The sequence below is a fragment of the Schistocerca gregaria genome, chromosome 3 (genome assembly GCF_023897955.1).
Source record: "Schistocerca gregaria isolate iqSchGreg1 chromosome 3, iqSchGreg1.2, whole genome shotgun sequence".
Classification (NCBI taxonomy): domain Eukaryota; kingdom Metazoa; phylum Arthropoda; class Insecta; order Orthoptera; family Acrididae; genus Schistocerca; species Schistocerca gregaria.
In genome coordinates, this window is record NC_064922.1 from 369846675 (window position 1) to 369872544 (window position 25870).

The window sequence follows — 25870 nt, forward strand, 5'->3', positions numbered from 1 at the left end:
TCATACCAAAACAAATATAATATCCCTTATCATCGAAAGCAAGCCTTTAAACTATCGCCTTCAGCTTGGAACAGGTTACTTTTATCGAGATATACTATCTGAACGAAAGTATTCGGACACCTATTATTGGACGTTAATATGGAAAGCATCCATCCTTCGCCTTTATGACAGCTTGGACTCTCCGGAGCTATGTGTGTGGAAGAATGGCAGCCCATTTTTCCTCAAAAGCCCAAACCAGATAAGATCGCCGGCGTTTAGAGCGAAGTTGATGAACTAACTCATGCCAAAGGTTTTCTTTTGGGTTCAGGTTGGGATTCTAGGAAGGCCAATCTATTTTATGAATACTATTCGCCACAAACCATTGCTTCAAAGATGCTGCTTTACGAGAGCGTAAATTGTCTTACTGATGCGATCATCGTCTCCGAAATCTTCCTTATTGTACGCAGTATACAACGGTGTAAAGTGTGTTCACACCCTTCTTAAGCGCAGTAAGGGGAACACGTTGTAAACACGAAATTCACCCCCATACCGTAATATCACCACCTCCATAGTGTTGGAACGTGCTAACCAAAACTCTTCCATCGGATTGCCAGAGAGTATAGCGTGATTCACAACCCCAGATCACTCGTTTCCAGCCGTCCACTGTCTAGTGACGTCCCTCGTTACACCACCTCAAGCGTTGTTTGGCATGAACTACAGAAATACGTTGCTTACGAGCAGCTGCTCGAAAGTTGTACCCCATGTGTTTAACTCACCATGCACAGTGATTGTACTAGCCTATGACTTCATGCGATTTTTTACAACCATTCGCCCACCCCTGTGGCCGAGCGGTTCTAGGCACTTCAGTCCGGAACCGTGCGACTGCTACGGTCGCAGGTTCGAATCCTGCCTTGGGCATGGATGTGTGTTATGTCATTAGGTTAGTTAGGTTTAAGTAGTAGTAGACTTATATATTAAGTAGTAGTAGACTTATATGTTAAGTCCTGTAGTGCTCAGAGCCATTTGAACCATTTTTACAACAATTCTCTCTGCAATGTTCGACTGATCCTGTTGGCCAGTACATGACGTCAGCCTGGTCTTTCTGTAACTGTGGTTGTTCCATTTGACTGTCATCAACAGTCGAACTGGGGAGCTTTAGAAGCGTTGAAATCCCTGTAATGGATTTGTTGGGTGACATTAGTCTACTTTCGAAGTCACGGAGGTCTCCTGACCGACCAGTTCTGCTGTCAACCACTTCTCTGCTGACAACACTACAGTCCCCGCCTTATTGTATATTGGTAGATCCGCCTCCCGTGAGATCTAGTGATTAATTCCGCATTTCAAATGACTGTATGTATACCTCTGGTCAGATGGAATATTGTTTGCAACATATCGTATATGAATAACGCAAGTTACAGCTCACAAGAGTGGTCTTCTCTCTTCTGAGAGATCCAGCCGCAGCGTCGAAATGATGGAGTCTCGCTTTACGTATGTTGCAGGGTACCATCCGGGACGTGCACATGGGCGCGGTGACAAACGACCTGGCCCTCTTCCAGATGCGCAGCGCCGACCCGGTCCCCGTGCAAATCCTCGCCAGCAAGGACCAGAACGGCCTCACGCCGCTGCACAAGGTAACTTCTCGTTCATCTAGTCAGCAGGGGACTCCTCACACACGACACTGATGTGTCTATTACCTTCTGTAACAACCAGGTCGCGAATAGGGCGCATACCTTCTCTTCGCGTAGCTCCGTATGACGATGGGCACGAAACCTGCTTATTAAACTAAAGTCTAAGAAGTCAAAGGTCATCCTCATATTACAACGACTGATGTTCAGCAGAGATTTTCCTGCAACACTTCCACCAGTACTCCTTGGTTCTGCCCACCAAGCAGTTCAAAAACAGTGAAAGATTTCCCCGTAAGTTGCACGAGCTTGTAAATTAGGAAGAACAAATTGTTTCAGTGTACAGGAAATATCTTTTTTTCGTACACATAACCTATAAACTTAGAAAAATATTTCCACCTAAAATAAAACAAATGTTTAGTTCCACCAAATCTTTAGTGCTATGATATTTCAAGATAACTCAGACAGTGAAACCTCAAGACGACACGAGTTACCTACGTGTGCTTGCGTAAAAATGGTTGTTTGATTACAGTTCTTCCTATACACAGTTAGGGTTGATGTGATCCGAAAGGTGACGCTATTTTCGCACACTCTATTTTCTTCATCGGTTTCTTAGTCATTGGTATTCCCAACACGTCTCCTCACATGTCAAATCCCATCTTCATTTCACAATGGTAATACAGCATCGCTTACTTCAAACACTTTAGCTGTACCTTTGCGTAGCACAAAATGTTTTCATTTCAGTTATACGACTCTGAAAAAAAAGCCACCTTGTTTCTTACAGAGTGGTATGCTGACCACATGCCCCTCGTATCCTCATCTTCAACTGAGGATGACACGGCGGTCGGATGGTCCCGATGGGCCACTTGTGCCCTGAAGACGGAGTGAGTGCTGTTTCTTACGCAAAAGAAGACTGAAGCGTTCTCTGTTGTTATCGAGATAGCTTATCTCAACTGCTTTTCTTTTGTCGAACATTGCATCAGTGTTTGAGTCATATCTTTTATCTGTGCTTATCTTGTCCCTATTTTTTGTCAGATGACGTGACAATACTAGAGTCAGAATTTAAAAAGGGCTTTGGAAGACTTAAGATCTCGTAAAGCAGGAGGGATAGATGACTTTCCTTCCTAATTTCTAAAATCAGTAACGCAAGTGACAACAAAATGGCCCTTCATGTTGTTCTACAGGATGTATCAGACTGGCGATATAGCATCAAACTTTCGGAAAAACATAGTCCGCACAATTTCGACGATAGAAAGACCGACAAGTGCGAGAATTGTCGCACGTTAAGCTAAACAGTTCATGCATCCGAGTTGCCAACAAGAATAATATACAGAAGAAAAGAAAATTGAGGATACTTGGATGGCGATCAGTTTGCCTTCAGGCGAGAGGCAGTTCTGACGTTGCGGTTGATAGTGGAAGACTGAAGACTGAAGAAAACACCTTCACACGATTTATCAACTTGGAAAAAGCGTTCGACAATGTAAAATGGTGCAAGGTGTTCGAAATTCTGAAAAAAAAGGAGTACGCCGCAGGAAAAGACGGGTAATATACAACATGCCTTCATTCTGTGATCATTCTATGAATATGTACAAGAACGAAGAGGGAACAATGAGACTGGTAGACCAAGAACAAAGTGATAGGATTGAAAAGTATATAAGTCAGGGACATAGTCTTTCGCTCCTTCTGTTCAATCTATACATCGAAGAAGAGATGACGAAAATAAAAGAAAGGTTCAGGAGTGGGATTAAAATTGAAAGAGATATGATGCCAATGATAAAATGCGCTGATGACATTGCTATCGCCACTGAAAGTGAAGAAGGATTACAGGATCTGTTAAATGGAATGAACAGTCTAATGAGCACAGAACATGAAGTGAGAGTAAGTCAAAGAAAGACGAAAGCAATGAAAAATAGCAGAAATGAGAACAGCGAAAAAATTAACATCAGAATTGTCGATCATGGAAGTTAAGCAGTTCTGCTACCTAGGCAGTAAGAGAATACGAAGAAAGAATTAGGAATTCCAATCTCTTCTTTCCTACACAACTGTATATTCTGAAGCTCCCTCTAGCACATGGGAAGTTATTCCCTGATGTCTTAATGGATATCCTAAGGTCCTATCCCATCTTCTTCTCAGTATTTTGCACATATTCCTTTCTCACCGATTCTGTGGAGAACCTTATCACTCCTTACCTTATCAGTCCACCTAATATCCGAAGTTCTTCTGCGGCACCCCATCTCAAATACTCTGATTGTCTTATGTTTCGGCTTTCCCACAGTTTCACTACCATACTACGCTGTGCTCCAGACGTACATTCTCAGAAATTTTTTCCTCAAATTAAGACTGCGTTTGATACCAGTAGACGTCTCTTGGTTAACTATTAGTGTCAAACACATGCCTTAATCTGAGGAAGAAACTTTTGAGTATATTCATTTGGAGCACAGCATTATATGGTAGCGAAACATGAACAATGGGAAAACAGAAAAAGAGAATAGAGGCGTTTGAGATGTGGTGCTACATAAGAATTGAAAATTACGTGGACTGATAAGATATTGACTGAGGAGGTTCTCCACAGATTTGACGAGGACAGTAATATATGAAAAACACTGACAAGAGTAAGAGACAGGATGGCTGGACACATGTTAACACATCAGAGATGAGCTTCCGTGGTACGAAAGGAAGCTCTCTAGAGGGTGAAAACTGCAGAAGAAGGCAGACATTTGAATAAATCCAGCAAACAATTGAGGACATATGCTACAAGTACTTCTCTGAGATGAAAAGGATGACACAGGAGAAGAAATTTTAGCGGGCTTCGTCAAACCAGTGTTTTGCATTGTTCCTCTCATCAGCCAAATTCTTCTCCGAATTTTATTCCTTGTGTACTGTTGTTATATTTCTGTTGGATGCCATTATTCTCAGTCGCCAGGAACTTGATGCAGAAATTGATTAACACAGCCTTAATGAGACGGATATCTCTTAACTGTCTTACACTATTTCTGTATCTGTTATTATTATTATTATTATTATCATCGTTATGAAGTTTGCAAAAAAACTGGTTCAAATGGCTCTGAGCACTATGCGACTTAACTTCTGAGGTCATCAGTCGCCTAGAACTTAGAACTACTTAAACCAAACTAAACTAGAATCATCACGCACATCCATGCCCGAGGTAGGATTCTAACCTGCGACCGTAGCGGCCGCGCGGTTCCAAACTGAAGCGCCTAGAACCACTCGGCCACAGCGGCCGGCTGTTCGACTAACAGACTGCCCTTCGAATACTGGTGTTGAAAGCAATTTTCACCACCAGTATTTGGCCTACAAGTGAGGGAGAGTTTGTGACGTACATAGAGTTGCGTTCGGTAGCTTTGGTTCAAAAAAATTTTCAAATGCGTGTGAACTCTTATGGGACTTAATTGCTGGGGTCATCAGTCCCTAAGCTTACACACTACTTAACCCCAAATTATCCTAAGGAGAAACACACACACCCATGCCCGAGGGAGGACCCGAACCTCCGCCGGGACCAGCCGCACTGTCCGTGACTGCAGCGCCTCAGACCGCTCGGCTAATCCCGTGCGGCGGTAGTTTTGTTGCAATATACAAATGACGTAGTAATGGTAGGATTACCGGTAGTGTTGGTAGCACTGGTAGCGAAAGAAACATAAATGAATGTGTGAGAGACAAACTTGGAACCGACCGACGACTTATCTTTGTTTGTTTGTTTGTTTCGCACATAATCAGGGGATTGCACTTCGTCCAATGTTAATCCTTTGTTTATTGTTTATCCCTACAAAATATAACATCTATTTTATAAGTAATGAAAGTAAGTGCGAAAGTTGTTTACGAATAACATAAAAATATTGAAGCACTTGTCTGACATTTTTTTATAAATATCATCTTTCTTGAGAAAACTGAGTTTTCTATCGCTACTTAATAAATCTATATTTTTTACCTTTTTGTTTTTACTGTAACATCCCTCTGTTGCACGATAAAAATCAACAATTTACAATTAAAATTAGTGTTTATTTTTAGTAACAGTCGGGAGGATAACTATGTAGAACAAAAATGTTTCGTAGGTTATGCGGCCCATTATATATCGTCAGTCAGTTTCTAGACAGTTCACCGTTTCCGTAACAGACTGTCGCATACACAGAAATACAGATCGAAATGAGGTAACGCTCGATACGTATGAATTATACCTAACGTTCAGGTAGCTGACCAAGGCTACTAGGAAAATTACTGTAATCTACACTTACTTATGATAGTCTACGGTACCCTACGGTAGTTCTCGAGGCGTGAAGCTCCTGATCACCAGACTTCATGCCAAAGTTGTATATTAAATTCCAACACTCTGCACAGTGTCTCATGAAGTGAGAGCATTGTGCCAACGTTGATGGTGATCTGTCCGTCGAATTGGGACATTAATATGAGCGGGCACCTTCTTGTTATTTGAAGTCATTAATCTGTGCACCACCACAATGTTTCACCCACTTCCTTCTCTCAGGTCCATCATGCAACACAAACATGACGCCACGCTACAAATACACACATCTATTACACTCATTTACACTCAACAAACATTTATTTATTTAAGTCATCAATCTTCTGACTGGTTCGACGCGGCCCGCCACGAATTCATCTCTTGTTCCAACCTCTTCATTTCACAGTACTTAGCAATTGCACCTTCCGTCCTCAGTTATTTGCTGGGTGTCTTCCAATTTCTACCTTCCTCTAAAATTTTTACGTCCAGAGGTCTTTACAGATGTCCATTCATTCTGTTCCCTATTCTTTCCAGTATTTACTTATCTTCCTTTCCTCACCTATTCTTCGGAGACCTTCTCATTTCTTACTCATAAGTACACATAATTTTCGACAATCATCTATAGCACCACATTTCAAATGCTTCGATTCTCTTGCGTTACCGTTTTCCCATAGTTCATGATTCATTATCATACAAATCTGTGCTCCCGTCATACATTCTCAAAAATTTCTTCCTCAAATTAAGTTCTATGTTTGTTGCTAGCAGATTTCTCTTGCCCTTTTCGGCAGTGCTTTTTATGACCTCCTTGGTCCGTCCATCATGGCTAGGTAGCAGAACTTCGTTACCCCCGCGTCTGATGTTAAGTTACTCGCTGTTATCTTTTCTGTTGCCTTTCTTCGATTTATTCTGAACCGATATTCTGTACTAATTAGACTGTTCATTTCATTCATCAGATCCTCTAATTCTCCTTCTTCACTTCCACTGAAGATAAAAAATGTGATCAGCGAATCTTATCATTAATATCCTTTCACCTTGAATTTTAATCCCGATCTTGAACATTTCTTTTATCTCCATCATTGCTTCTTCGATGTATAGATGAACAGTAGGGTCGGAAGACTACATTTCTGCCTTACACCTTTTTAATCCGAGCACTTCGTTCAAGGTGTTCCACTCTTATTATCTCCTGTCGGCTCTTGTACATATTGCATATTACCCGTCTCTCGCCATAGCTTACCCATATTTTTCTCAGAATTTCGAACATCTTGCACCATTTGACTTTGACGAACGCTTTTTCCAGGTCTACAAATCCTAGTAACGTCCTTTGATTTTTCTGTAGTCTTGCTTCCGTTATCAACCGCAACGTCAGAATTGCCTCTTTCGTACCTTTGCCTTTTCTAAAGCCAAACTGATCGTCATGTAACATCTATTTTCTTTTCCATTCTTCTGTATATTATTCTTGTCAGCAGCTTCGATGCACAACGTTTTAAGCTGATGCCGTTCCTGATCTATGATGTAGTTTAAACACTTATACTGCTGGGTTAATCTAAGCTGTGGACATTGGATATTTCCTGAAGAGTTTAAGACATTATAATAACTTTCCACACACATTAATTGTGAGAATTCCTCGTTAAATTACGTATTGTCTCTGTCCATAGCAATATTTCACTCTCCATTCGAAAAGGCCTCGGAGGCCTTACAGTACCGACCGACAGCCGTGCCATTCTAAGCCGATAGAAAACAGGTGTTCTACGGATCGGAGCGTGGAATGTCAGATCCCTTAATCGGGCAGGTAGGTTAGAAAATTTAAAAAGGGAAATGGATAGGTTAAAGTTAGATACAGTGGGAATTAGTGAAGTTCGGTGGCAGGAGAAACAAGACTTCTGGTCAGGTGACTACAGGGTTATAAACACAAAATCAAATAGGAGTAATGCAGGAGTAGGTTTAATAATGAATAGGAAAATAGGAAATAGGAATATAGGAAATTCTAAAAACAGCATAGTGAACGCATTATTGTGGCCAAGATAGATACGAAGCCCACACCTACTACAGTAGTACAAGTTTATATGCCAACTAGCTCTGCAGATGACGAAGAAATTGAAGAAATGTATGATGAAATAAAAGAAATTATTCAGATAGTGATGGGGGCGAAAATTTAATAGTCATGGGTGACTGGAATTCGGTAGTAAGAAAAGGAAGAGAAGGAAACGTAGTAGGTGAATATGGATTGGGGCTAAGAAATGAAAGAGGAAGCCGCCTGGTAGAATTTTGCACAGAGCACAACTTAATTATAGCTAACACTTGATTCAAGAATCATAAAAGAAGGCTGTATACATGGAAGAAACCTGGAGATACTGACAGGTTTCAGATAGATTATACACTCATGGAAATGGAAATAAGAACACCGTGAATTCATTATCCCAGGAAGAGGAAACTTTATTGACACATTCCTGGGGTCAGGTACATCACATGATCACACTGACAGAACCACAGGCACATAGACACAGGCAACAGAGCATGCAAAATGTCGGCACTAGTACAGTGTGTATCCACCTTTCGCAGCAATGCAGGCTGCTATTCTCCCATGGAGACGATCGTAGAGATGCTGGATATAGTCCTGTGGAACGGCTTGCCATGCCATTTCCACCTGGCGCCTCAGTTGGACCAGCGTTCGTGCTGGACGTGCAGACCGCGTGAGACGACGCTTCATCCAGTCCCAAACATGCTCAATGGGGGACAGATCCGGAGATCTTGCTGGCCAGGGTAGTTGACTTACACCTTCTAGAGCACGTTGGGTGGCACGGGATACATGCGGACGTGCATTGTCCTGTTGGAACAGCAAGTTCCCTTGCCGGTCTAGGAATGGTAGAACGATGGGTTCGATGACGGTTTGGATGTACCGTGCACTATTCAGTGTCCCCTCGACGATCACCAGAGGTGTACGGCCAGTGTAGGAGATCGCTCCCCACACCATGATGCCGGGTGTTGGCCCTGTGTGTCTCGGTCGTATGCAGTCCTGATTGTGGCGCTCACCTGCACGGCGCCAAACACGCATACGACCATCATTGGCACCAAGGCAGAAGCGACTCTCATCGCTGAAGACGACACGTCTCCATTCGTCCCTCCATTCACGCCCGTCGCGACACCACTGGAGGCGGGCTGCACGATGTTGGGGCGTGAGTGGAAGACGGCCTAACGGTGTGCGGGACCGTAGCCCAGCTTCATGGAGACGGTTGCGAATGGTCCTCGCCGATACCCCAGGAGCAACAGTGTCCCTAATTTGCTGGAAGTGGCGGTGCGGTCCCCTACGGCACTGCGTAGGATCCTACGGTCTTGGCGTGCATCCGTGCGTCGCTGCGGTCCGGTCCCAGATCGACGGGCATGTGCACCTTCCGCCGACCACTGGCGACAACATCGATGTACTGTGGAGACCTCACGCCCCACGTGTTGAGCAATTCGGCGGTACGTGCACCCGGCCTCCCGCATGCCCACTATACGCCCTCGCTCAAAGTCCGTCAACTGCACATACGGTTCACGTCCACGCTGTCGCGGCATGCTACCAGTGTTAAAGACTGCGATGGAGCTCCGTATGCCACGGTAAACTGGCTGACACTGACGGCGGCGGTGCACAAATGCTGCGCAGCTAGCGCCATTCGACGGCCAACACCGCGGTTCCTGGTGTGTCCGCTGTGCCGTGCGTGTAATCATTGCTTGTACAGCCCTCTCGCAGTGTCCGGAGCAAGTATGGTGGGTCTGACACACCGGTGTCAATGTGTTCTTTTTTCTATTTCCAGGAGTGTATAATGGTAAGACAGAGATGTAGGAACCAGGTTTTAAATTGTAAAACATTTCCAGGGGCAGATGTGGACTCTGACCACAATATATTGGTTATGACCTGTAGATTAAAACTGAAGAACTTGCAAAAAGGTGGGAGTTTAAGGAGATAGGACTTGGATAAACTGAAAGAACCAGAAATTGTACAGAGTTTCAGGGGAAAAATTGACAGGAATTGAGGAAAGAAATACAATAGAAGAAGATTGGGTAGCTTTGAGGGATGAAGTAGTGAAGGCAGCAGAGGATCAAGTAGGTAAAAAGATGAGGGCTAGTAGAAATCCTTGGGTAACAGAAGAAATATTGAATTTAATTGATCAAAGGAGAAAATACAAAAATGCAGTAAATGAAGCAGGCAAACAGGAATACAAACGTCTCAAAGATGAGATCGACAGGAAGTGTAAAATGGCTAAGCAGGGATGGCTAGAGGACAAATGTAAGGATGTAGAGGCTTATCTCACTAGGGGTAAGATTGATACTGCCTACAGGAAAATTAAAGAGACCTTTGGAGAAAAGAGAACTACTTGTATGAATATCAAGAACTCAGATGGAAACCCAGTTCTAAGCAAAGAAGGGAAAGCAGAAAGGTGGAAGGAGTATATACAGGGTTTATACAAGGGCGATGTACCTGAGGACAATATTTTGGAAATGGAAGAGGATGTAGATGAAGATGAAATGGGAGGTACGTTACTGCGTGAAGAGTTTGACAGAGCACTGAAAGACCTGAGTCGAAACAAGGCCCCCGGAGTAGACAACATTCCATTGGAACTACTGACGGTCTTGGGAGAGCCAGTCCTGACAAAACTCTACCATCTGGTTAGCAAGATGTATGAAACAGGCGAAATACCCTCAGACTTCAAGAAGAATATAATAATTCCAACCCCAAAGAAAGCAGGTGTTGACAGATGTGGAAATTACCGAACTATCAGTTTAATAAGTCACAATTGCAAAATACTAACCCGAATTGTTTACAGACGAATGGAAAAACTAGTAAAATCCGACCTCGGGGACGATAATTTTGGGTTCCGTAGAAATACTGGAACACGTGAGGCAATACTGACCCTACGACTTATCTTGGAAGCTAGATTAAGGAAGGGCAAACCTACGTTTCTAGCATTTGTAGACTTAGAGAAAGCTTTTGACAATGTTGACTGGAATACTCTCTTTCAAATTCTGAAGGTGACAGGGGTAAAACACATGGAGCGAAAGGCTATTTACAATTTGTACAGAAACCAGATGGCAGTCATAAGAATCGAGGGACATGAAAGGGAAGCAGTGATTGGGAAGGGAGTGAGACAGGGTTGTAGCCTCTCCCCGATATCATTCAATCTGTATATTGAGCTTGCAGTGAAGGAAACAAAAGAAAAATTCGGTTTAGGTATTAAAATCCATGGAGAAGAAATAAAATCTTTGAGGTTCGCCGATGACATTGTAATTCTGTCAGAGACAGCAAAGGACTTGGAAGAGCAGTTGAACGGAATGAATAGGGTCTTGAAAGGAGGATAAAGATGAACATCAACAAAAGCAAAACGAGAATAATGGAATGTAGTCGAATATGTCGGGTGATGTAGAGGGTATTAGATTAGGAAATGAGACACTTAAAGTAGTAAAGGAGTTTTGCTATTTGGGGAGCAAAGTAACTGATGATGGTCGAAGTAGAGAGGATATAAAATGTAGACTGGCAATGGCAAAGAAAGCGTTTCTGAAGAAGAGAAATTTGTTAACATCGAGTATAGATTTAAGTGTCAGGAAGTCATTTCTGAAAGTATTTGTATGGAGTGTAGCCATGTATGGAAGTGAAACATGGACGATAAATAGTTTGGACAAGAAGAGAATAGAAGCTTTCGAAATGTGGTGCTACATAAGAATGCTGAAGATTAGATGGATAGATCACATAACTAATGAGGAAGTGTTGAATAGGATTGTGGAGAAGAGACGTTTGTGGCACAACTTGACCAGAAGAAGGGATCGGTTGGTAGTACATGTTCTGAGACATCGAGGGATCACCAGTTTAGTATTGGATGGCAGCGTAGAGGTTAAAAATTGTAGAGGGAGACCAAGAGATGAGTAAACTAAGCAGATTCAGAAGGATGTAGGTTGCAGTAGGTACTGGGAGATGAAGAAGCTTGCACAGGATAGAGTAGCATGGAGAGCTGCATCAAACCAGTCTCAGGACTTGAAGACCACAACAACAACGACAACAGGTGTCACTGGATGAGTATATGGAGGGGTATAGCCGTGCGGTTTAAGGCGTCATGTCGCGGACTGCGCGGCGCCTCCTGCCGAAGATACGAGTCCTCCCTCAGACATGGGCATGTGTCTTGTTCTTAGTATAGGTTAGTTTAAGTAGTGTGTAAGTCTAGGGCCCGATGACCTAAGCAGTTTGGTCCCTTAAGGATTCACACACATTTGAACATTTGGACGGGTATATCGCCAGAACACCGCTCTTCCAGTCGTTGTAACAGGGGACGCAACTTCTGCATCTAGTAGTTCCTCAACTGCCCTCAGAAGCGTTAGTAGTAGTAGTAGTAGTAGTAGTAGTGGTGGTGGTTAAGTTGACATCCCGCATACCAACAGCGCTAGGCAGACCCGAATGGCCTAGCCTGACAGTGCTGAACTTCAGTGATCTGACAGGAACCCGTGTTACCACTGCGACGATGCCGTTGGCCAGAGCCGTATTAAGTACAGATATATGGATATCAACTTTGCTTTTTCAAATGGAATAGTAATTTCTGCTGCCAGTGGCATAGTCCCAAAGGAGGCGAATTCAGCGGTGAACACTCGTCAATATCCGATTAGTAGTTTCGGAGAAATTATATTTAAAACATGATTTATTTGATTAGAACATAAACCATCTTCTGTCTTTTGTGGAAGTTCGTAATGTTTTACGGAACTGTCGCATCATGCTAATTAGTACTCCAGCTCGATCCACCTAACAGAGCCTACTTACAAAAATGAAATATTGTAGAAAAATTTCGTTTAAAACTGATAGTAATCACATTTGGCAACATGAAAGTCGATGACTCACCAGCTGGATGGTACAGTACGTGCCCTCTAGGGATGAATCGTTAGGTAATTACGGTAACAGTTCTGCTCTTCAACCTTGAAACTGAATGTGTTTGTAAAACGGAACTGAAGTATAAACAATGTTAAACTCCGTTTCATGAGTTTAATTGAAACATTACGTCAACAGCAATAACAGAAAGAAAATTACAAAAGAATGCCGTAAACACTCCTTTAAAATTTTAGCTGCTGGAAATGACCACTATTTAATGCAAAACGAGTTTGCAATCGCTGGTGAAAGAACATGGGGAGAGATTAAAGAGATTCCTTGGATGTTGCTTCACATGGTGCAACAGTGCTATGTTTTAATTGCTCTTAGTTCGTTGGAAACTGTGCATAGACTTCCTCTTTCTACTTATCCCACAGAAGAAAGTAGAGTGGTGTCAAACCAGGTGAACGTGGAGGCCAACTGGTAACACCTTGACATTCTACCCAGCGTCCCGGAAAGAGCTGGGTGAACACTTTTCTAGTCGCAAGTGAGTAGTGAGTGATCCGGGCCCCATCGGGCTGACACCACATACATCAACGTATTTCAAATGGTACTTCCTCTTGGAGAGCCGGCGGAACGCTAGTACGAAATTATGAGTATCTTTTAACATTTTTTACCATGAAGTACGGACCAATCATGTATACACATCCAATAATCCACCACCAAGCAGTCACGATCGAATGGCTCCGAGGTACAGCCTGTCTCAGTCAGTACGGATTTTTCAGCACACCAATCATGCATGTTTCCTACATTCAGCTCTCCATGGTCTGCAAATATCTGCAATTGAAGTGACATGTGGTACAGACTGAAGCTGCAAATAAAATGCGAAGAACGGTGGACTAACTTATATTACAGACACTCGGAATTTCTCTGGAGCTAACTTGTGGAGTATGAGCAATATCTATTTCGTTCGCTTCGATCGATGGACGCTTTTACTTACCCTCTGCATAGTATTCCACTGCTCCTCCAGTTATAATTTGTTGCACATACTGGCGCTCTTGTTGGACACCATCTGTCAGGATACTGTTGTACGGTTCAGCTTTTCTGTTCGCGTTTCTTCTGCATTTTCCGTCAACAAGAAGCATATCTAGTTTCTCCTGGTATGTGAAAGTCATTTATGTTTTTCAAGCTAACCAGCTCTAGACACACGTGAATGACAGACTGAGGGCCGGCCGGGGTGGCCAAGCGGTTCTAGACGCTACAATCTGGAACCGCGGGACCGCTATGGTCTCAGGTTCGAATCCTGCCTCGGGCATAGATGTGTGTGATCTTCTTAGGTTAGTTAGGTTTAAGTAGTTCTAAATTCTAAGGGTCTGATGACCTCAGAAGTTAAGTCGCATAGTGCTCAGAGCAATTTGAACCATTTGATATCCTACAACCCTGCCCAACTTCTTTCTGAATTACCGCCTCTCTTTATTGCCCTTCGACTTTTATACCTGGAGTTTTGTTTCTCTAAAACTACTGGATTTAATATATTAACTATGAGAGTTTTATTTTTTGTGATTAAAAAAAGAGATGAACAGAATATCTGATCATAAGATTTCTACCTCATAGTATTCGAGTGGCATCTGGCAACCATGACAAACTTATCACCAAGTTTTAGAAGCAATGATTCGTATTTTATGTTGTAGCTTCATTTCTTTGGAAATCAGTAGGATCCGCGCGGCTCCCCCCGTCGGAGGTTCGTGTCTTCCCTCTGGCATGTGTGTGTGTGTGTATGTGTGTGTGTGTGTGTGTGTGTGTGTGTGTGTGTGTGTGTTGTCCTTAGCGTAAGTTAGTTTAAGTTAGATTAAATAGTGTGTAAGCGTAGGGACTGATGACCTCAGCAGTTTGGTCCCATAACATATTACCACAAATTTCCAAATCAGAAGGAAACCGTATATTACATATAATGTATATCACATTAACGCACTGTTCATACAGTGCCTTTCGATGCGAAGTAAAAGGAATTTAAATTTATATTCCAAAAAGGAACCATGACTAACTAAATATAAATAAAAATTCTAAGCCTTCTTTTCTTTCTTTGCTACTTTCTCATTCTCTACTCCAAGGATTAGGGGGTGTTGTTTGCGCTCCAGAACAGTGTCATGGTTATTTTCAGTTAATTACCAGGTGGCCTAATACTGGGTCACAGGGACTTCCAATTGTAGTCCATGGATAGAAAAAGAAACTTATCGGTACTTATCTGGCTGCAGGTGTACTTGCGAAACCGAAAAGTAACAGCTATCGCAGTGCATAGCTCTCTTTCCACGTAGTGCAGACCTCTCTTTCCACATAGTGATGCACTGACGAAAAAAATCCCAACACTAAGAAATGTAGAGTCATCTACAAAAAGCATTAACCGACACTGTATCGACCGACCAAGTGCAACAAGCATGGAACTCCCATTCCACAAAGTGATATCCGCCACGTGTACAACACAATGCATGTACGTTGCATGCTTGCATTCAACATTTTGGGCGTTACACAGGTTATTTATGTACGAGTATTTAACATTTGCAATGGCTTTATAGGCCCTTTGCTGTTCCTTCTCTATACATACGATTTGGGCGACAATCTGAGCACCCGTCTTAGGTTGTTTGCAGATGGCATTGCCATTTATCGACTAATAAAGTCATCAGAAAATCAAAACATATTGCAAAACGATTTAGAAAAGGTATCTGTATGGTGAGAAAATTGTCAATTGACTCTAAATAATAAAAGTCTCATGTCATCCACATGAGTGCTAAACGCGATCCATGAAACTTAGGTTATGCGATAAATCAGTCAAATCTAAAGGCCGAAAATTCAACTAAATACTTAGGAATTACAATTAACAACAACTTAAATTGGAAAGAACACATAGAAAATGTTGTGGGGAAGGCGAACCAAAGACTGCGTTTTGCGCAGTATGGAATCCTTACCAAATAGCATTAACTGATCACACCGAGAAAGTTCAGAGAAGAGCAGCACGTTTTGTATTATCGAGAAATAGGGGACAAAGCGTCACTGACATGACACAAGACTTGGAGTGGACATAACTAAAACAGAGGCGTCTTTCGTTGCGGCGCATCTTATCACAAATTTAAAGTCACCAACAGTCTCTTCTGAATGCGCTAATATTTTGTTGACACCGACCTACATAGGGAGAAACGATCATCAAAATAAAATAAGAAAAATCAGAGCTCCCACGGAAAGATATAGATGTTCGTTTTTCCGCGCCCTTTTCGATGTTGGAATAACAGAGAATTATTGTGAAGGTGGTTCGAAGAACCTTCTGCCATACACTTAAATATGATTTGCAGAGTATCCATGTAAATGTAGATGAAACTACACACATAGGTTACATATCCTATCCACATAGCCACAGCATTCGTAGGAAATGTATCAATTACTCGAAAACACAGTTACTGGTTGATTGATTGCTACAGCAGTTCAAAGCAAAGAACTCAAAATACAGGTGCTGAGTCTAGAGTTTGCTTTAATCTAAAAGTGGTGGAACCAAAGGAAATTAGCATCCGCAATTTATAGCTTTTGTCTTCATAACGTCACCAGTACGGCTGTTCATAGCAAAACAAAATGTTTAAAATTAGGCAACATATTTTTTAAATGACGAATGTAACACGTTGTGCATAATATACTCGCGTAAAGTAGCCATTTCAGCTATACTGACGTTTGTCAACATAAAAAAGGTTTCTACAAATGTCCGTATTCTAACAAATGCGATTATAAAAAGGCCAGCGGATAAAATCTCCTATCGGAGCACCAAAAAATGCGAATTTGCTCCTGTTTATTTACAAAACTCTGACTGGAAAATGGGGTACCAACTACGTCATTCCACGTTACTCAGCAACGTTCCCAAAAATTTTGCCATGTGAACATATTCGCGTTTTTATTATTACCGTTTTTTTAACATGCAACTCGATTCAAACTCCCAAACTGCAACTCATTCACACCCGCTTGTCCATCGCTTTTAAGTTGCTCATACCGATCCACTCCCGGTTGCCCTTTCTCACTCAGACATCGGCCCACCTCATTGTGTTTCTGTGCCGTTGTCTCCTGTGCCACACCCACAGTGTCCTTCTCTTTTTCACTGGCACTGTCTCCCTCTAACTCATTCTGCTAATATCTCACTCCTTCCCACAGATCTATCTCTTCCTACTGTCACTATCTCTCTCTTCCTGGTTGTCATTGTCATATACTTTGTCTCTCATTGTAACTGGCTCTCACACATTTCCACTTTCTATTTCTCTTTATTCCCCCCCCCCCCCCCCCCCCAACCGCATAGCACTGTCTTCTTCACTCCTTTTTTGGCACTTTTTGTCCCTGTCAGTTATGTTCCACTGGCACTGTGTCTCTCTCTTTCTCTCATACTCCTATTGTCCCCTTCACTCTTTCTATAACACGATCTTCCACTATTTATTATTTTTCCATCTCTTTCCCACTGTCTTGTTCTCTCTCAGCATAAAAAAGGGCGAATATTTTCACATGCCAAAATTTGCCGAAAGTTTTTAAAGGTGCTGAGGAAGGTAGAATGAGGCATCTAGTACCCCACGTTTCAGTCAGATTCTTTTAAATAAACGGGAACGTATTCGCATTTTTTGCGCTCCGATAGAAGTATTAGCCGGCCGGAGTGGCCGAGCGGTTCTAGGCGCTACAGTCTGGGACCTCGCGGCCGCTACGGTCGCAGGTTCGAATCCTGTCTCGGGCATGGACGTGTGTGATGTCCTTAGGTTAGTTAGGTTTACTTAGTTCTAAGTTCTAGGAGACTGATGACCTTATTAGTTAAGTCCCATAGTGCTCAGAACCATTTGAACCATTTGATAGAAGTATTTTTCCGCTGGTTCCCTTCTTCTCCCTGCTGCCTTGGGGTATGTAACTCCAATGGAAAGAAATATATTGGTCAGCAAAATTTAGAAAATTTCTTTATGTGTAATTGAAATAACACAAAACTAATTTTAGTGCTCAGATTGGATTTTCAGTGCAAAAAAATTGCACGTGCTACAGAACTACAACATGGGGTGCCGACATGACAATGACCTTATAAAGTACGTTTTCGCCTCACATCGGATTTTACGTGCGTATTTTACGTATAGAAGTAGGTTATCTTTGAATCTCTGTATCTCAGAGACGGATAAAAACTAACTCTCTCCGAACAGGCCTCGGAAGGCCCTACAGTACCGGCTGGCCACCGTGTCATCTTCAGCAGGTAGATGTCACTGGATGCGGATATGGAAGGGCATGTGGTCAGCACACTGCTCACCCGACCGTTGTCAGCTTTCGTGACTGAAGCCTCTACTCTTAAGTAGATCCTCTATTGGCCTCACAAGGGCTGAGTGCACCTCGCTTGGCAACAGCGCTCGGTAAACTCGGACTGGAATACATCCAAGTGCCAGCCAAGTCGGACAGCGCTTAACTTCGGTAGTCTTACGAGAATAGGTGATACAATTGCGGCAAGGCTGTTGGTTGATATGAAGAAGATTTTCAGTGACGTTCGAGAACGAGATCTTTCTAATACGTCGTAAGAATGTCAGCCATTTGCTGTGTGTAGCCGTCTTGGAACCCTCGGCTGCGTTTTGGTCCGCTGGTGACGTCGGAAAAACTTTTTTGCGCCTTTCCTAGGAACCACCCATGAAATAATGGTGACTCCGTAAGTCCAATCAAGCCTACCGTAGACCACATCAAATGTAGAAAGAACCAACCGATTTGCTTCTTTTGCCTGAGCAGGAGGAAGCGCGTAATATTGATACCTTAACCCGGAACTGTATGTTGGTGATACTACAGGGTGTTTCAAAAATGACCGGTATATTTGAAACGGCAATAAAAACTAAACGAGCAGCGATAGAAATACACCGTTTGTTGCAATATGCTTGGGACAACAGTACATTTTCAGGAGGACAAACTTTCGAAATTACAGTAGTTACAATTTTCAACAACAGATGGCGCTGCAAGAGATGTGGAAGATATAGAAGACAACGCAGTCTGTGGGTGCGCCATTCTGTACGTCGTCTTTCTGCTGTAAGCGTGTGCTGTTCACAACGTGCAAGTGTGCTGTGGACAACATGGTTTATTCCTTAGAACAGAGGATTTTTCTGGTGTTGGAATTCCACCGCCTAGAACACAGTGTTGTTGCAACAAGACGAAGTTTTCAACGGAGGTTTAATGTAACCAAAGGACCGAAAAGCGATACAATAAAGGATCTGTTTGAAAAATTTCAATGGACTGGGAACGTGACGGATTAACATGTTGGAAAGGTAGGCCGACCGCGTACGGCAACCACAGAGGGCAACGCGCAGCTAGTGCAGCAGGTGATCCAACAGCGGCCTCGGGTTTCCGTTCGCCGTGTTGCAGCTGCGGTCCAAATGACGCCAACGTCCACGTATCGTCTCATGCGCCAGAGTTTACACCTCTATCCATACAAAATTCAAACGTGGCAACCCCTCAGCGCCGCTACCATTGCTGCACGAGAGACATTCGCTAATGATATAGTGCACAGGATTGATGACGGCGATATGCATGTGGGCAGCACTTGGTTTACTGACGAAGCTTATTTTTACCTGGACGGCTTCGTCAATAAACAGAACTGGCGCATATGGGGAACCGAAAAGCCCCATGTTGCAGTCCCATCGTCCCTGCATCCACAAAAAGTACTGGTCTGGGCCGCCATTTCTTCCAAAGGAATCATTGGCCCATTTTTCAGATCCGAAACGATTACTGCATCACGCTATCTGGACATTCTTTGTGAATTTGTGGCGGTACAAACTGCCTTAGACGACACTGCGAACACCTCGTGGTTTATGCAAGATGGTGCCCGGCCACATCGCACGGCCGACGTCTTTAATTTCCTGAATGAATATTTCGATGATCGTGTGATTGCTTTGGGCTACCCGAAACATACAGGAGGTGGCGTGGATTGGCCTCCCTATTCGCCAGATATGAACCCCTGTGACTTCTTTCTGTGGGGACGCTTGAAAGACCAGGTGTACCACCAGAATCCAGAAACAATTGAACAGCTGAAGCAGTACATCTCATGTGCATGTGAAGCCATTTCGCCAGACACGTTGTCAAAGGTTTCGGGTAATTTCATTCACTACGCCATATTATTGCTACGCATGGTGGATATGTGGAAAATATCGTACTATAGAGTTTCCCATACCGCAGCGCCATCTGTTGTTGACAATTGTAACTACTGTAATTTCGAAAGTTTGCCTGCCTGAAAATGTTCTGTTGTCCCAAGCATATTGCAACAAACGGTGTATTTCTATCGCTGCTCGTTTAGTTTGTATTGCCGTTTCAAATATACCGGTCATTTTTGAAACAGCCTGTAAGATCCTTGTGTTGGGTATAAAAATGGTCCCTAGCTCAAGGTCTATCCAAAACAATTGGCCCTTCCTTTCTATAACCAATAGCATCCAAGGTACGAGCACCGGAAAATCACGCTTTTATATGCGTCGTTTTGGAACATATTAGGTACGCATCCTGTCACATGCATAGCGATTGCAGCTTCCGTACGCAATGTCAGTCTTGTCTAACAAATTTTCAATTATGTATGATAAAATACGTGATATAACCGACGGCGAGCGTTAAAAGTTAAAGTAATTTCCTTTAGAGTACGACTATAAAACCAGCGTCATGGTACAGAAGTCTTACGGAAGAGATGGCGATGAGCGCATTTTTTTGGTCATCAGTCTACTGACTGGTTTGATGCGGCCCGCCACGAATTCCTTTCCTGTGTTCCTGTGCTAACCTCTTCATCTCAGAGTAGCACTTGCAACCTACGTTCTCAATTTGCTTGACGTATTCCAATCTCTGTCTTCCTCTACAGTTTTTGCCCTCTACAGCTCCCTCTAGTTCCATGGAAGTCATTCCCTCATGTCTTAGCAGATGTCCTATCATCCTGTCCCTTCTCCTTATCAGTGTTTTCCACATATTCCTTTCCTCTCCGCTTCTGCGTAGAACCTCCTCATTCCTTACCTTATCAGTCCATCTAATTTTCAACATTCGTCTATAGCACCACATCTCAAATGCTTCGATTCTCTTCTGTTCCGGTTTTCCCACAGTCCATGTTTCACTATCATACAATGCTGTACTCCATACGTACATCCTCAGAAATTTCTTCCTCAAATTAAGGCCGGTATTTGATATTAGTAGACTTCTCTTGGCCAAAAATGCCTTTTTTGCCATAGCGAGTCTGCTTTTGATGTCCTCCTTGCTCCGTCCGTCATTGGTTGTTTTACTGCCTAGGTAGCAGAATTCCTTAACTTCATCGACTTCGTGACCATCAATCCTGATGTTAAGTTTCTCGCTGTCCTCATTTCTACTACTTCTCATTACCTTCGTCTTTCTCAGATTTACTCTCAAACCATACTGTGTACTCATTAGACTGTTCATTCCGTTCAGCAGATCATTTAATTCTTCTTCACTTTCACTCAGGATAGCAATGTCATCAGCGAATCGTATCATTGATATCCTTTCACCTTGTATTTTAATTCCACTCCTGAACCTTTCTTTTATTTCCATCATTGCTTCCTCGATGTACAGATTGAAGAGTAGGGGCGAAAGGCTACAGCCTTGTCTTACACCCTTCTTAATACGAGCACTTCGTTCTTGATCGTCTACTCTTATTATTCCCTCTTGGTTGTTGTACATATTGTATATGACCCGTCTCTCCCTATAGCTTACCCCCACTTTTTTCGGAATCTTGAACGGCTTGCACCATCTTATATTGCCGAACGCTTTTTCCAGGTCGACAAATCCTATGAACGTGTCTTGATTTTTCTTTAGCCTTGCTGCCATTATTAGCCGTAACGTCAGAATTGCCTCTCTCGTGCCTTTACTTTTCCTAAAGCCAAACTTATCGTCACCTAGAGCATTCTCGATTTTCTTTTCCATTCTTCTGTATATTATTCTTGTAAGCAGCTTCGATGCATGAGCTGTTAAGCTGATTGTGCGATAATTCTCGCACTTGTCAGCTCTTACCGTCTTCGGAATTGTGTGGATGATGCTTTTCCGAAAGTCAGATGGTATGTCGCCAGACTCATATATTCTACACACCAACGTGAATAGTCGTTTTGTTGCCACTTCCCTTAATGATTTTAGAAATTCTGATGGAATGTTATCTATCAGTTCTGCCTTATTTGACCGTAAGTCCTCCAAAGCTCTTTTAAATGCCGATTCTAATACTGGATCCCCTATCTCTTCTAAATCGACTCCTGTTTCTTCTTCTATCACATCAGACAAATCTTCACCTTCGTAGAGGCTTTCAATGTATTCTTTCCACCTATCTGCTCTCTCCTCTGCATTTAACAGTGGAATTCCCGTTGCACTCTTAATGTTACCTCCGTTGCTTTTAATGACACCAAAGGTTGTTTTAACTTTCCTGTATGCTGAGTCTGTCCTTCCGACAATCATATCTTTTTCGATGTCTTCACATTTTTCCTGCAGCCATTTCGTCTTAGCTTCCCTGCACTTCCTATTTATTTCATTCCTCAGCGACTTGTATTTCTGTATTCCTGATTTTCCCGGAATATGTTTGTACTTCCTCCTTTCATCAATCAACTGAAGTATTTCTTCTGTTACCCATGGTGTCTTCGCAGCTACCTTCTTTGTACCTATGTTTTCCTTCCCAACTTCTGTGATGGCCCTTTTTAGAGATGTCCATTCCTCTTCAACTGTGTTGCCTACTGCGCTATTCCTTATTGCTGTATCAGTAGCGTTAGAGAACTTCAAACGTATCTCGTCATTCCTTAGAACTTCCGTATCCCACTTCTTAGCGAATTGATTCTTCCTGACTAATGTCTTGAACTTCAGCCTACTCTTCATCACTACTATATTGTGATCTGAGTCTATATCTGCTCCTGGGTACGCCTTACAATCCAGTATCTGATTTCGGAATCTCTGTCTGACCATGATGTAATCTAATTGAAATCTTCCCGTATCTCCCGGCCTTTTCCAAGTATACCTCCTCCTCTTGTGATTCTTGAACATGGTATTCGCTATTACTAGCTGAAACATGTTACAGAACTCAATTAGTCTTTCTCCTCTTTCACTCCTTGTCCCAAGCCCATATTCTCCTATAACCTTTTCTTCTACTCCTTCCCCTACAACTGCATTACCAGTCGCCGATGACTATTAGATTTTCGTCCCCCTTTACATACTGCATTACCCTTTCAATATATTCATACACGTTCTCTACCTGTTCATGTTCAGCTTGCGACGTCGGCATGTATACCTGAACTATCGTTGTCGGTGTTGGTCTGCTGTGGATTCTGATTAGAACAACCCGGTCACTGAACTGTTCACAGCAACAAACCCTCTGCCCTACCTTCCTATTCATAACGAATCCTACACCAGTTACACCATTTTCTGATGCTGTTGATATTACCCGATACTCATCTGACCAGAAATCCTTGTCTTCCTTCCACTTCACTTCACTGACCCCTACTATATCTAGATTGAGCCTTTGCATTTCCCTTTTCAGATTTTCTAGTTTCCCTACCACGTTCAAGCTTCTGACATTCCGCCAATGCTAATTATTTATCAAAATTTAGGCAGTGGCGGCGGGGATCGAACCCGGGACCGAAGACGTTTTCGATCATGAATCAAAGACGCTACCCCCCCCCCCCTTTTTTTCGCCTAGAACCACTTTTTTTTTGCAGGAAAATCTTAAGTTACAAAAATAATAGTGTCTCAGAACGTGTTGCACATATGAAGAGGAAAAAAAAATATTGTTGTACCCAGCCGTGCGCGATCCCGTGTCATTCCATATAGCATTTCCAAGTGCTAACAACTTTTTTTTTTGGGAATGCATAAAAAAAACAAGGCAGCCATGCGCTAAAAGTTGCCAATAAAGTGAACTAAAAAGGGCCATCTTGCTCGCCGCGGTCACATTGCTAGGCAGGCGGCCAGGAACGGGCGGTCGTCATTACATTGGACATCACCAGCCACCAATCGTTGGAGCGCCCGGGGCCGCTGCACACTGTCAGAGACTGTTTCTGTTACCATAGGGGAATCGTGGAAAGATCACATCTACAAGTTAATGTCTTCTCACACCCGGCACACCCCAGCTGGGTGGTGGGTCCATGAATGACGAACCCAAATAGTTCGCAAAGGTTCCGATAATCCTGTCTGTTCGTTAAGACCAGAAACTCGTCGATCATATAGTACCATAAATCGAGGACGTCTTTGTCTCCATCGCGGTATATGTAGTGTATCGCCATTCCTCGTACCCAATTAACCGCATTCATCCGGGTCATAGGGAAATAGACAGCGTCGGGATGAAAGAGTTCTTGGGGTAAAATCGAAACGTAGGGGCGGCGGAGCAGGAAAGCCAGGATCTGGCGGATCAGTTTCCAGCACTCACGCGCGGGGCCACAGTTCAGTCTATGTTCGTCCGTGTCTAACGTCGTGCAACGGGGGCACACAGGGTCGTCAATTAGGTGAATGGCATGCAGCCGTTGTCGGGTTGGAAGTTTCTCGTTAACGACCACATACCACGTCGACCGCACGAAAGTAGACAGGAACGGCGCGTGGATGGCTCGCCATCCCGTGGCCAGTCGACCGTAGGGTGGCGCCGTACAATGTCGTTATCCGGAGTCCAGTGCTGGAGAGCACTATAATAAGTCTTCGCTGTCGGATTCCGTGTCTCCGATATAACCCGCAACACATAGCTATGCTCTACGAAAAACGGTCTAATATGTGACAGCGAGGGCGATAAATGTCCAACTGGTACCGGTGGGTACAGCGTACGTGGGGCCACTTCTTCAATCAGTAGGCCGGGGAGACTGGCTGTTGGTGAAAGCCAGAGTCGCCTCATGGAACGGAGATACAGTGCCAGCGCTCTGTGCTTGACGTGAGTGAGTCCAACACCGCCTTTGTCGAAGGGTAAAGTAAGCGTAACAAAACGGATCTTGAAAACAGCACCATCGTTCACCACGTGTCCAAACACTGCCTGTATCCTGGAAGCCATCGTGTCCGTTATCGGCAGTACATGGGCGTAATGGTTAAGGTGAGAAGCCATGTACACATTGACGTATTGGGCGCGTTGCAAAATGTTCAATGATCTGAATTTATTGAGACGAGCCTCTGAACGTAGTCGTCGTAAGACCATACGATACGTAAAGGCCGCCGTGCGTTGTATTTGTCGATGGAGTGATATCCCTAAACACTTGAGCATCGGGACCTTTGTCAGAGGTACGGCCAGACCTGCAGGCATTCCTCGTCCTACCTCCATGTAGCGTGATTTCCGAAGGTTGAGCACACTGCCTGCCACCGCCCCATACTGGTGGAGCCAGGAAAACGCCGTGTGTATTTCGTCACCAGACCGTGCTAAGAACATCACATCGTCGGCGTATGCACCACATCGAAAGGTTACGGAACGGAGGGTAAGTCCTTCTAAGCGTCGCCGTAGTCCGTGAAGAGCTGGTTCGAGGGCAACGGCGAAGAGCATGGCAGAAAGAGGACAACCCTGCCGGACGGACCTGTTGACACGGACGGGGGCGGACCGACAGCCGTTGATCATAATCCTCGTGACAGCCCCATGGATCAATCGAAGCACAACAGACGTCGTCAGACGCGGGACACCGATGTGTTCCATAACAGCACGCAGGAAACCATGGTTAACGCGGTCGAAAGCATGGTCGAAGTCCAGCGCAACAAGAGCGCCTTGGAGGCGGCAAGTTTGCATGAGCGCCACCACGTCTCTATAGGTGCTTAAAGTCGTAAACACATTAGTGTCGCCCCCGAGGCAGGTCTGATCAGTGTGAATGGCCGCCATTACCGTAGGTTTGAGCCTCTCACGGAGCATGCGTGTCAACAGCTTATAGTCAGTGTTTAGCATTGTCAACGGGCGGAAATCAAGAGGGCGACGGCCTCCGCCGGGTTTGGGCACAGGGATCAAGAGACCCTCAGTTAAGTCAGATGTTACCTGAAAATCGGCGTCCAGGAGTTCACTGTACATCCTGACCCACATTGGGCCCATGAGATCAAAGAACCGCTTGTAAAATTCAAGAGGGAGGCCGTCAGGGCCAGGCGTTTTGTTGGGAGAGCCACGCAACAGAGCCTCTCGCAGTTCTTCCAAAGTCACCGCCGACAAGAGCGTAGTATCATCTTGTAGGTTCCGAGAGAGTGGTAGGTGAGATAGGACTTCCCTGACCC

The 25870-nt window shown here is 43.7% G+C and overlaps 1 protein-coding gene across 2 annotated transcripts in view; it reads left to right on the top strand.

The window, feature by feature from the left end:
- Positions 1–25870, top strand: part of LOC126355260 (uncharacterized) — a 378424-nt gene that overhangs the window by 103208 nt on the left and 249346 nt on the right. For both annotated transcript variants that reach the window (XM_050005547.1, XM_050005548.1), the window contains exon 3: positions 1479–1610. In XM_050005547.1, the coding sequence (XP_049861504.1) occupies positions 1479–1610 (132 nt within the window). The remainder of the gene's footprint in view (positions 1–1478; positions 1611–25870) is intronic.